The following is a 13,194-nucleotide window of genomic DNA, read 5'->3' as shown; positions in this document are numbered from 1 at the left end:
AAACCAAACAAAGTAGCCCGACCTGGGCATTCCGTGGCCGTAGCTCTGAACCGACAGAAGAACACTAACGATGCAGGTTGTCACGGAGGAAACAGAAGGACGAGCATCCACAGACCCCGCCGAGGCACAGACCAGCGCCCGCTGACCCCCAGGAGGCCCGGGCCCAGAGGACGGAGGGAAGGTCATCTCCAGGGACTTACGAGTTCCGTTCTCTCTCGTTGTTGGGGTGAAGGGAATAAAGGGCCTAAGTTTGTGAAGACGTATCAAGTGTGCCGTTCACATTCCTTTCCTGCCGATGAAGAAAAGATACACCGGTGCCCATCGAAGAAATGAGTCGGAAGCGACGATCGGAAAGGTCGTGTGCAGGGCACGATGGTGACCGCCGACACCAGCTAGACACAGGGAGCCGGCGTAAACCATCCCTGTGGCCCGGCTCTCCGCAGGCCGTGCAAGGTCCGCGCTATATGATGCTGAAGCGACACGGCACCGCTGCTTAAACGAACCAAGGCCGGGCTGGGCCGCTGCAGGCGGGGCCCTAGCGTCTCTCCGTGGGCTAGAAGGGGCCACGGGGCTCAGGTCGTGAGGGGACGGCTGTTACAGAGAACGCACTCGCATCGCAGGTGGCCGCCCCTGGGGGAGGAACGGACACGGTTCCTCCTAACCCACGGCAGGAGGGAAATAAGTGACACCAGCTCCTGTGGACAGAGGAGAGCCAGGAGCCACGGGAGGAGCCACGGGAGGAGCGTGGCCGGAAATCAGCATGGAACGTGCCGTGTGGCCCAGGGACTCCGCATCCACGGTGACAACCAATGGAAACGGCTTCATCTCCTCTACTGAAAGGCGAAGACTGTCAAATCGGGTTTTGTTTCTCCATCTTTTGTTCTCTGTTCGTTTTTTCTTTAGAGTTTTAAAATAGTTGGCTATGTGTTGGCTTCTGAGAAGGCTCCTGCAGACAATAAGGTTAAAAGCAAAGATTAAAGGTTCCCTGGACTAATGAAATGCAAGGTAATCGGCAGGTGAGATACATCGCGTCGGCCGCGGGAGGGCTCGGTGGCTGAGGTCATCCCATGCACCAAAAGGTCAGCGGTTCCGTTACCGGTCCTGGCATATGCCTAGGCCGTGGGTTTGATCCCCCGTAGGGGTGAGTTCAGAGGTAACCGATCCATGTTTCTCTCTCTCTCTGGCTTTCTCAGCATATCCTTGGGTGAGGATGACATGTATGTATGTTACATGGAAACAACATGATGTATGTTGACACATGTAGGGTGATGTGTGGTGATTGACACACTTCAGTTCGAGCCAGCACCCTGTCACATTCGGAACCTTTGTGCACCGGTGAGCACAACATAAACATATAGGAAGCAGATTGGATTACACATTTTTTAAAAACTACCAGAACACAATTTTTCATTGGAAATCTAAACAACTCTTAAATCTGGGTTAAGGTCAACTGAGTACCAATAACAACATTAAAAACATCCAAGGTGTAGATGTGTTTTAATAAAATCACCCAGACTGAATGTGCAGGGACAGAACACACGTTACAACACACCAACAGGCTGCCTTAATTTCCTGTTATCTACGAACTCTACAGAAATAAATACCCACAACCCTAGTCATGAATGAAACCTCAGGAGAGGAGAAATGTATCCACGTTCCTTTCCGATTCTGATACAATGTATTTAAAACTGTACCAAAAATAGTAACAGTCTTAGCATCCAGGACCTTCTTATAATCTGTTGGTTAAAGAGGAAATAAAAGCCATGCCTTGGCCAGTTGCTCCGTGGGTTGGAGCGTCATTCTGAGCACCCAAAGGTTGCGGGTTTGATTCCCGGTCAGGTGCATACCCCGGTTGTGGATTCGATCCCCGGTTGGGGCAAGTACGGGAGGCAACGCATAGCCATGGATGTTTCTCTCACATCGATGTTTCTCTCTGGTGCTCTCCCTCCCTCTCTAAAAATCAATTAAAAATATCTATCTATATATATCTTTTCAGGTGAGAAATTTAAAAAATGTGCAGCTGGGCCCATGGGAGTCGTGTGCCATGGGGTCTGAAGTTGGGGTTCCCTGGAAGGCGGACCCATTGGTGTGCTCATTTCTTTAAATAACCTTCTTTCTAAATCGGAAGGAATGGAAATGAATAACCTGAGCTATAGGAAAAGCCACCCTAAAAACAAGAAAAAAACTAGTCAAGACGAAGAAGGAATATCCGCGGATCCTGAGGAGAAAGGCCTGGGGTTGGTCCTTGTGTTTCTGGCAAAGCTGTGGAATGCAGTCTCCCCTCTGTGACGTATGATTGTCAAGTCAGAAAACAAGTCTCCAAGGAAGACGGGAAACCAGCCTGCATTGGGGCCCCGAATTATTCAGGGGTGCACGTACCTAGTGTATTGATCACTGAATCTGGAAGATTTTATCAAATACATCATTTTCTGGGGGGACATTACCAAAAATAACTCAAGATGTAGAAAAACGTTAACGTCCTCCCGTAAAAATTCCAGACAGGGACTTAACAGGCACATGCTTAACAACATTCACGGGGCAGGAACCTTTCCCAACATCCTGGAACGTGGCCCAGTTTAGTTTAGGGGCCAGTGAAGCCAGATGTCAGAAGTGCCCCCAAGGGTGGACAAGTTCACAGCAAAGTCATCTCGTCCAGCAGAGACTCGGACTCTGTGAAGTGGGCCGGGCACAGGGCCAGGCTTGGATTCATTCAACAAAGTGCCCTCGAGGCCCTGCGTATCCGGCTTTGTTTGGGGGTTGCCGATAAATCTGGGGGACCCCGTCCCTGGAATGTGCACTCCCCGGTGGCAGAGGCCGTGGGGACACATGTCACCTGTACCTGGGTAGAGACACGGCCTCCTGGACTCTGCTGCCCTTTAGAGGCACAAACCACGCAGTCCGTTGGTGTGAGAAATGCAAGTACGTTGGACTATTTCAGAGGCAGAAGGACAGACCCGATCTGAGATAAATAAAACATGCTCTAATCCGGAGATGCTCCAAAAGTCACAGGCAGACAGACTCCTCAGAAAAACATCCCCAGCGCCGCCACCAGCCCTGTGGTGAAGCTGGAGGAGGTGAGGACCCATCGTCTGCCTGAGACCTGAGCCCCCCGTCCCGGGACTGCTTGCCTCGGGGAGCTCTCGCAAAGGCGGTCCCACGAGTATTTGCCATGAGGCAACGCGACCGTGATTACTTACAGATGAGGTGCACAGGCGCTTCTGCAACCTCGGAGAACCTGAGACGCCGTGAAAACTAATCACGGACTGTATTAAATTGGACCGATCATGAACATACAAGGTTCTCCACACGTGGCGTCAACAGTAAGATTCGTGGATACACACAAACTGTGGCCTCCATTGGAGACGAGCAGACGAGGGCCTGCCAGCCAGATCCGGCCCCCCACCTGTTATGTAGATAAAGTTTTATTGGAATGTAGCCTTGCTGTTCACTTGCCACGTCGTCTGGGGACAGGTCCGCACTGCAGAGGCAGAGCGGAGTCCTTGCAGGGACACGGCATGGCCTGCAAAGCTGACAGTGTCTCCTGCCTGCCCTCCCAGGACACATGTGCCCCTGGACAGGGTCAAGGCCAGTGCCCCGCCCGCCAGGACGTGGGGCAGCGGCCACTCGAAGTGTGTGGTAGGAGGGGAGCTCGGGACTTGCCTCCTCGCCCGTGAAGGAGATGCCGTCCACAAACGTGCCTCTGACCTCCCAGCAGATGTGTCGGGAATGCCTGATGGTTTTAACTGATGTAAATAAGTGAAGTACCCGTGAGCAGGTAGAGAGGACAGAGCTTTGGACAGCAGCCGAGCGGCATGTAAAACACCTCGAAGACCTGGCTGAGAAAATGCTGGCCCCTCTCCAAGACCCGGGCAGAGCCTTGGCGTGAGACCCACCAGGGCGACTAGACAGTGGACAGACGGCCTGTGCTGTCACCGGACCGGGGCAGTCTCTGCTCTTGGAGAAGTCACACCGTTTTGGCTTCACGTGGTTTCAGTCAAATCTCCACTGACGTTGCATTTTACCTTGAAGTGTCCTTGGTCGCTGGGTGTGGGAAGGCGCTGGGACGGTTCCCACCGATGTCCACGTCCCACTGGGGAGGCACAGTACCAGGGCAGGTGGCGGGAGCTTGGCCAGAGCTGGGAGGCAGCTGCCGGGCCCCTGCCTGCGTCCGGCCGCTCACCCGCACGGTGAGTTCACAGAGGTCAGTGCTTGGCAAACTCCTGTGGATACGATTGAACCCGAGACAGCCTGAGCTCTTAGCATTGTTTCCTGGTGCACAGAACGGACCTCGAGGCCCTGGCGTGGACCTGGTGCGGTGACAATGGAACGGGCACGGTGGGCATTGCACTGTGGGGGAGGGGCCACGTCCCCAATAGCAGGGCGTTGGGAAATTTGGCTTCCCATCTGGAGGACAAGTTGAATCCTTACCTCACACCACGTTGCAGGTGAAGTCCCCCAGGGGGCACAGACAAGCTGACACGTGGGACCCGGGACGGTGAGAGAGAAGCCAGGTGAACGTGTGTGCTCAGGGGAGCAAGGGTAGGGGTGCGCTGTGAATTCAGCCCGGAAGATGGGCAGACAGTCCCCGGAGGCCACCCGCGCACCAGACCACCTTCTGGGGCAGCCACCAGAGGCCACAGCCTGTTACCCTCCCCACCTGACGGTGAGGACACGGGCGGGGAGGGGCACCCAGTGAACGGCTGACTTCCGAAAGCCGGACTCACCCTCGTGGAAACGGACTGGCAGGTCCTGCGGTGGCCTCCCGGGAGCGGCGGGAGCTGGTTGCTGCCCTGTGGCGGATGGCACACCTCTGCACACGACGGCAGAGAATTGCTCAAACCCAAAGCGGGAGCCGCCTCGGGGAGCGTGATGACGACTCGCCGCCGGATCAGCAGCCGAAACACGGCAGAGGGGCCGCTCGTGGGGTCCCCCGGTGGCCTGTTTTTATTTCTCCCGAGGGTGCTGGTATGAGTGTGGCTGGGCCAACCTCTGCGGACATAGTCAGCGATGTCCATCCAGAGGACCAGAAAGCACGCCCACACCCCTTTGGCAAACAGTGTGGCAAGAGATGAAAGAGTCAAACCTCGAGCCGTCTGTGACCCAGCATTCCCTTCTGTGGGGTCCTGTGGAGCCCGTGAGGGCTGTGTCCACTCAGACACCTGTTTGTAAGAGCCCAGGTGGAATCACCGGTGTCCACCTGCTGATGGGTAATCAGACTGGCACAGTCATGCGAGGGAATACTATGCAGCCAAGAAAAGGGATGAAGAACAGCCGCGTGCTGCAGGGGCGGGACCTGGAGAGCACTGGCGCAGCGAGGGCAGCCAGATTCGGGCCACCTGCTGTGGGGTCCCGCTGACAGGAGCCGCCCGGTGGGAAAAGTGCAGAGGTGGCAGGAATGTGGCTGGCAGCTGGGGGGGCTGTGAGCCGCTTGTGGAGGAGGTGACAGCGCTCCGAGGTCACTGTGACAGACACAGCTGTGAAAGGCTGCTCACCATTGCAGTGACCTTTGCAGGGCTGTGGTGTGTGAACAGCATCTCAGGGATGCAGCTGTGAACGGACAGATGGAGACCGAACGGAGGGCTTTGGGGGGCTGTGGTGTGAACAGCATCTCAGGGATGCAGCTGTGAACGGACAGATGGAGACCGAACGGAGGGCTTTGGGGGGCTGTGGTGTGAACAGCATCTCAGGGATGCAGCTGTGAACGGACAGATGGAGACGGAGCGGAGGGCTTGGCCGGCCTGCTCCCTCTGGTCTCCGGACTCCTCTGGCCGACCCTACCGGGCAGAGGTGACCTCCCCGCCCCCACGTGGCTGTCGCCCCTGAAGTGGGCACAGGAAGAGGAGCTGGGAAGGGGCTTCAGGGTCCCATCGCCTGCCCTTGCTGCTGCCTTTGAGGAGCCGCCTCCGCCCACTGTCATCCTCGGGTCCCTTTGATGGCGTCACCTGGGAACTGGGGACAGGCGTGCACCGCGGCCCTTGACGGGGGGGAGGGAGCTGCAGCGATGAGCGCAGGTCAGAGCGAGACTCCAAAGGCACTGCCGTGGGAGCCCAGCCAGGGGACAAAGAGGACGTGTTCCCGCGGCTGCAGAGCCGTCCGGCACTTGTCAACACTCCCTTTGAAACGCTGCCTGGTGAGCGGACGGTTCCACAAACAAATGGGGCTTTGGGGAGGTGGCCGGCCAGCCCCGCTGCAGAGCTGGAGGGGACCTGGCCGCTGGGGCCGCCTGGCGGTGACTGCTCGTGGCCGCAGGTGGGCCCTGAGGACGGCTTCCCGTCTTCCCGGGGTCAGGACCAGGCTGGGCTGCACTGAGCATGGACCCCAAGCAGCCTCAGGGCTGCACCCAGGGGACAGATAGCCCCTGGGCTGGACGCTGTTTCCCAACCCAGGATCCTGGGAGACTGAGCCCAGGGTCCCCGTGCTGGACCGCCTGCGGCGTAGGCAGAGCCCGGGGCCCCTGTGGGGGCCTGGGAGTCGGGGAGCCCGGCTGGAGGCGGAGGGTCCCCACCTGCTTGCTTGGGGCCAAGGGAGGGGCTTCCCTCTCAAGCTCAGGTGGTGTCTGAGGGACCCTCAGTGAAGGGGCAGGTGGCTGTCATGCAGGAGACCCCCTAGGGGCTCGGAATCCAGAAACACTCAGAGTGCACATAGACACACCTTGAGCACGGGGTTATTCTGGGGTCCCCAGGCCCAGCAGGGGGGGGCGCTCATCACAGTTGAAGGGAAGCAGGAACTTCCCTGACTGTCCGTGTTCCGAAGCGCCGTGCGACTGAACAGAAAAGCGCAGCCCGCAGACTGACCTCTGCACGCCGTCCCGCCTTCCCGGGTCCAGACAGACCTTCCCAGCCCTGCAGGCTCCCCGGGTCCTGCCGGGTGGCCCTTCCCGGGTGCACCCACACTCGAGCGAGGGCCCTTTATTCCTTTCAGTGCAGGGCGGGGCGAACAGAGAGCCTGCCACCCTTCACTGAGCCTGCACAGTGCCCACCCAGGGTGCCACCCCCGGCGCGTACATCAGGGCCACAGCCTCCGGCTCAGTCCCTCAGGACAAGGAGGCTGCCCCGGACTCTGCCTGGGCCCCGTGAGACGTGAGTGAGCCGCACATGGTCTCGGGAGACCCCCCATCGTCCATTGAGCGAGACGCAGCCCACGCAGGGGCCTCAAACACATTGTTTTATTTAAAGTGTATGAACTCACCTGAGTTGGGTCACGTGGATGTATCAGTTTTCTGCTCTGCGTAATGAATTACTACAAACTCAGCACTTAGAAGATTTGCTGTCCCCCAGCTCCACGGTCCCAGGTCCAGCCAGGTGTGGCGGGCTCTCTGCTCAGGTCTCAGAAACCCAGGTGCGGGCGGGGCTGGGGGTCACCTGGACGCTCTGGGGAAGAGGGAGTTTCAGGTGCGGGCACATGTGTGGCCACTTGCTGACCACCGCCCCTCCAGCCTAGAGTGAGCTCCCATCACGGCAGCCTGGCAGTCCCTGACCGGTCCCTGCTCCCAAGTCACGGCTCAGGGATGCCTTAGCCTGAATGGCATGAATTCTTTGTCTCTGCCGCCTCCTGTGACCAGGGCTTCGAAGCCAAGCCTCCCATGGTATTGGGGCTGGAAGGGATCCTGCCGCTGACAACCCAGAGCCAGAGGCGCCAGGGATACTTGGTTCCCTCCCTGAAGAGGAAACCACAGGGTACAAAGTCAGCTCAGCAGGTGGGCAAACTGTCACCCAGCGCCCCCCACACTGAGAACCCTACCACCCAGGACCCAGCCTGATCCAGAGCGCCCCGAAACTTCTCTTGGAAGGCCAGCTCCGAGGACAGCTCCGAGCCAAAGAAAGGAAGTAAACCATGGTAAAGACAGAAAAGTGATATTTCCATTAGATTCAAGAAACATTTTTTCTAGAGACCAAGATTATTTAGCTAAACGATACATTGTATATATGTACATTGTGTATATATACACTGTATATATGTACAGCTGTCAGCTTGCATCAAACAATGAGGCTCCAGTCTGGTTCTCTCTGTAGCAGCAAAGGGGACCAGAACACACCTTCCTGACTGGCCCTGGCCCTGCCCACCCTGCCTGCTCCCCAGCTCTGCCTTGTGCCGACCCCCATTCACCAGCCCCCAGGACACTGGCATCTGGGGGCTCTCCTGTGGCCGGGTGAGTGGCAGGCGTGGTCATTGCTGAGACAGGTTAGAGTCTGTAGCAGCCAGTAGCACCCAGAGGTGATGTCTGACCTTGGAGCTCCCAGCCCAGGTTCACAGTGGCTGATGAAGAGATGCAGCCACAGCTCTGGGGAGGGGCTTGTGGCCGCTCCGCCCCTCCTGGCTCCTGAGTGGGCTGCTTTCATTTCCTCTCTGTCTCCTCCTCCTCTGTGCTGAGTCTCCGCTTGGTCTCAGGCCTGTTTGCCATGGGAGTGTCCCTTCCACGCCGACTGACCGTGAGCCGGGGCAGCCCTACGCCAGGGCCAGGGCGCTGAGTCAGCCAAGAGCCTGCCCACCTGCCCTCGGACCACCTGGTGTGTTGTTGTGAGTCTGATGAGCGCCCAGCTGGGCTGACAGCTCCTCGTCTGGGTTGCTGACCGCCCCGTGGCCTCTTCCTTGTCAGCACGGAGACAGTTCATCAACAGTTCATCGCCGGGCCCAGCTCCCCAGCCTCAGCCCAGAAGTGGGGACAGGCGTGGGCATTTCTTAACAGAAGACAGACAGGCTGCGTCGACCAGAGGAACAGCGGAGGAGACCCACGCCCCACTGACCTGAGCCGGACAGCTACTCGGTGACGGGCCCTCGCCCAGGTCGCTGCTGAGGGCCTGGTAGGGCCCGGCCTGGCTCACCTGGCTTCTCCTGGCTGCGTGGAGGCTGCAGCTCCAAGGGTGCCCAGGCTGGGACCTCCCTGCGCACACAGGGTGATAACCCAGCAGCGCCTGTCCGCCCCCTGATCTCAAGGGGGGGCGCCCACCCCACACTGCTTACCCTCCCCCACCCGCAGCTCCCCCTGGAGACCGGCGCCCCCCTCCAGGCTCCTCTCTGACCTTGGAGGGATGGGGGGGGGCTGAGTCAAAGCTGTTGTCCAGCCCCTGACCCCGCCCGTGGCCTCCCTCCGCCGGGCGGCTTCCCGTGATTGCTGCTGGGATAAGCCCGAGTTGTGGGGGGCACCTCACTGCCCACACCCGTCTGTCCTCACCTGGGCCCGCGAGGCAGGGATGGGGAGGCGCATGGTGGGCCGCCTAAGCCTGGGCTCCAGCTCTCCGGGAAGCAGCTGGTCACTTCCTGCTGGGCTCTGGTCATCGGTCCCGGGCAGGAGTTCCTGAGGCCCCGAAGTGCTGGCCTGTTACCCCGCACCTGCCGGCCCCCAGAGAGGGGTGTTCCCCTTGTCCTTGCAGTGAGGACCCCTGACTCCCCTTTCCGGTCCAGGCAGGGGGCTGGGGACAGGTGCTGCCCGAGGTCATCTGAAGGGCGAGCAGGCCTGCGGGGATGGGTGGCCCTGGAGTCGGCTGTGCGGCGGCCTGTGGACTGGAAGCAGGGCCTCCCTGCGTGTGGACCCGCAGACTCCCGTGGGGCTGGCCCGTGGCCTCGGCCCCCGCAGGGCCTGGTGCAGGGACTTGCCACAGGCATCGAGGAGCAAAGTGCAGTGTCTGAGCCCTGGGGGCCACCTCAGCCAGACTCAGAGGAGGGCGTGGGGTAGGAGGGGCCGTGAGTGCTGGGGCGGAGCTGGGGGAGGGGTCTGGCCAGAGACATTGGGAGCCAGGGCGCCCCTGACCTGGGGAGGGTGCGGTGGTGGGGTGCAGGGTGGGACCCAAGGCATCAGGGACGGGGGAGACCAGCACATGGGACTCAGGGATGTCACTGTTTTAAGACCTGCCTCCTGGACCTTTCTAGAAGGTGTGGAGACCCAGCTGCTCAGGAGTGAAGACGGGAGCAGTCTGGGGACAGAGAATCCTGACCATTAAAACGAGGCGTTCCTCCTGAACACAGATGTGTGTGGTGTGGCCGCCGGTTGCTAAAGCTGCAGGCACCCCTGCCTGTGCCCACACACCTCCAGGAATCGCCTCGGAGGGTCAGCAGCTCTCTGTGGGCCCCAGGATCGCCCCCACCCCCGGCCGCGTCTCCAGGGCAGGGGTGCTGCTCAGGGTGGCCGGCGACCTTGGCCATCGTCCCCTGGCGCACCCTCCTCTGCTGTCCAGGCCATGGCAGGAGACATGGACTCGGAGTCCAGGAGGAGCCTCCAAGGCGGTGGTGCTGACCCCCCGTGCTCGGCCAGTTCACGGGGCGTGGGGGTCTCTGACTGTACCAGGCCCTCATCTTCAGGACCTGAGCCTGGAGTTCCGTCGGGGGCTGGGTCAGGGTCGTGTGGGGCCTCAGTGGCCTGTGTCACGTGGCCCCAGTGAGGAGGGTGCTGGGCACGGGGTCCCCGGGCTGAGGCTCTGGAGGTCTGTGGCTTGCTGTCTGTCATTTTAAAGGTGGAATTTCCGTTGCCCCAGAGCCGTGACATGGGCTCGTCATTTAACACCCGCAGCCTCCGCTGGCTGTCTCGTTGCATGTCCTGGACTCTGGGGTGCTGGGGGTCACCAGGGTCATGACAACCCCAGCTCTGCAGCCATCAGGGGCTCCATGGTCTGCAGACACCCACCCACCACTCTGTGCACCTGTGCCATGTGCCTGGCATGGCGGGAGGCACCATCAGAGAGCTGCAGAGGGACCCAGACCCCAGCCCTTCGTCACCACACACAAGGGGGTCCCAGGCAGGCGTCCCCTCCAGCGTGCAGGTCTCTCTGTCTGGTTGGATGTCCTGGAGGTCAGCTGGCATCGGCTGAGGGTGCTGGCCCTGCCGGGCAGGCCTTGGGGGTGTTTCCTGGGTTCACACTCTTCCTGACAGGGACCCTCGGTGTCTGGGGAGCTGACTGCTCTCTTCTCTTTGCCCCTCAGGTCTCCTGACGAACACAGCCTCAGAGGGGCCCGGGCGGTCCTCGGCTCCCCGGAGAGTCCGCACCTGGGCCCGAGTCCTGCCGCAGACGCCCCGTTATCTGCCACCGGCCTGCGACCCGGGCCTTCTGCGCTGAGCCTGTCCGGCTGCACAAGGAGTCCTGCCAGGGACACAGCCTGGCCTCGCCCGGCCTCCCCGGCCACACGTGGGCTGCGCTCCCTGAAGAGCAGGACGAGGACCAGGAGCAGGGGCCAGAGGGACCAGACCGCAGCCCAGCAGCCCGGAGGCGGGACCTCGGCCGTCGGGGGAGGCTGTGGCCCTCCTCACGCCCAGACTGTCCGAATCGCTTTTATTTTCTTATCCTTTTCCGTATACTCAATAGACCAAAGAGCAAATCTATTTTAACGCAGACTCGCCCCCACAACCCGGTTCGGCTGGGGGCCCAGGAGCGGAGCATGCTGGTGGCCCCGGCAGGGCGGAGAGGGTGGCCCTGGCAGAGGCCCCCACCCCACGAACACTGCGGTGCACCCTGAGCAGGGCCCAGCCACCGGAGGAGCCGGCAGCCCTGCGGGACACGGGGACGATGTCCCCACACAGGCCGGCACGCCCCTCCCCGGGACGCAGCCCGCCGGGCACTGCTCCGTGCCGGGACGGACCGGACCGTACTAAACTCACTGTTTTAACCAGTTAGACGCGCCTCTTCGCTCCATTCCGATAGTGGGACAATCCAGTATCCGCCAAGAGCATGTTGGGTCTCCCGTGACTGCTGTCTCATCCGATACACCATTTAGCTCCAGAACGCAAATTAAAGGAAAATGAAGTAACCCTTGTTTGAAAGAGATCATTAAATGTATTTTGCAAAGCCTAAAGTTATATATTTAACAGTTTTTATATGTTGTATATTTGTAGAAAAGCCTATTTAACAATTAATGTGGTGGCCCCGGCCGTCCCGAGCAGCGAGCTGAAGGCTCCGGGCGGGCGCAGTGGGGGGCCGGCCCCCAGACCTCAGGACTCCAGTGAGCCGAGGCCCAGGGCCTGATGGCACGGACGCGTAGGCCGTGCTGCTGGGGAGGCCCCGTCTTTGCACGTGGTCTGCGGTCAGTGTCCCTGCCGTGGGCCTCTGCCTGGGGGCCCACCGAGTCCAGGGCGTGGACCTCCGGTGACTCGTGACCCCTGTTCTGACCTGGCACTCGGAGACCTGAGGGCAGCCCTGCCCGACGCCCTCATTCTCAGTCTCCAGGGCCGCCGGGGGACCATGGCGCTGGGCCTGGGTGCCGTGAATGACGGGCGTCCCATCCCCCTCGGCCCGCCCTGGGCAGCAGCGTCGCCAGGCCCCACCAGAAGGGACAGTGACGTTTGCGGTCCCCTGGCATCCCATGCCAGGCCCCTCACTTTCTGGTGAAGTATACTACCTAAGAGTCCAATTAACAGGAGTATTACGCTAGTTATATGCTACTAAAAAAAAGTAAAAAAACACACAAAAAAACACAACTATATAGCAACTGTTCCTGCCACCTGTAGACTAAAGATAGGACCGAAAATCCACTTATTTAAGACCCGTCCCAGCATCCACGAGTATTTAATTTACCTTTCAGCCTTCAGACTGAGGCGGGGGTGTCTTGGAGTCAAGGCACCAGCTGAGATTTGGGGTTCTCGTCAAAGATGTGGAGAGCCTGCCCCGGGCCGCAGGGACGGGCTCTGGGAGCCGGGCGGGACCCTCGGAGGGTCCCCGCCCAGCAACCTCGGCCCTGGCCGCCAGCGCCCCCCTCGCCTGTGTCTTTGGACAGCGAGTGTAGACACCCCGTCGGAAGGCAGAAACTGGGAGATTGAAGATGTCACAGCATTTTTTCCCCTTGTTTTACAGTATTCAGTTTTGTGTTGATTCAGCTAAATTATGAAAATAAAGAGAAAACCCTTTGATAAGCCTCTGTGCGCTGGCCATGGTGTCCGGGACGGGCTGTGGCTGGCGGGACGAGCTTCGGGGCGCTGGCAGCGTGAGGAGGTGGGTCCGCGCCCCAGGTTTTCCCGGAGCCCCGAGGATGCTCCTGCAGCACAGCCCAGGTGAGTGTCAGCGCCCGGCCCGCGAGTGCTCAGGGCCTCCCTCCCCCCGGGTGAGTGTGCAGCCCCCCAGGCGCAGGCCCGCCCCTTCCTCTGGCCTGTGTGCACCCCCGAGACAAAGCAGGCACCTCCTCCTGCCTCACCCACCTGGGGCGCAGCCCTCCCTGGTCGAGCGGAGGGAACGCTGAGGAGACCACGCGCACCTCCCCAGGGCCTGCGGGGGG

The 13,194-nt window shown here is 60.2% G+C and overlaps 1 protein-coding gene across 2 annotated transcripts in view; it reads left to right on the top strand.

Moving 5' to 3' along the window:
• Positions 1–11,895, top strand: part of TAFA5 (TAFA chemokine like family member 5) — a 143,827-nt gene extending 131,932 nt beyond the window's left edge. For both annotated transcript variants that reach the window (XM_036278232.1, XM_036278233.1), the window contains exon 4: positions 10,915–11,895. In XM_036278232.1, the coding sequence (XP_036134125.1) occupies positions 10,915–10,923 (9 nt within the window). In that variant the 3' untranslated portion in view covers positions 10,924–11,895. The remainder of the gene's footprint in view (positions 1–10,914) is intronic.
• Positions 11,896–13,194: the final 1,299 nt, after the last annotated feature.

Source organism: Molossus molossus, unplaced genomic scaffold (genome assembly GCF_014108415.1).
Source record: "Molossus molossus isolate mMolMol1 unplaced genomic scaffold, mMolMol1.p scaffold_m16_p_26, whole genome shotgun sequence".
Taxonomy (NCBI): domain Eukaryota; kingdom Metazoa; phylum Chordata; class Mammalia; order Chiroptera; family Molossidae; genus Molossus; species Molossus molossus.
This window is presented reverse-complemented; position numbering and strand designations above follow the sequence as displayed.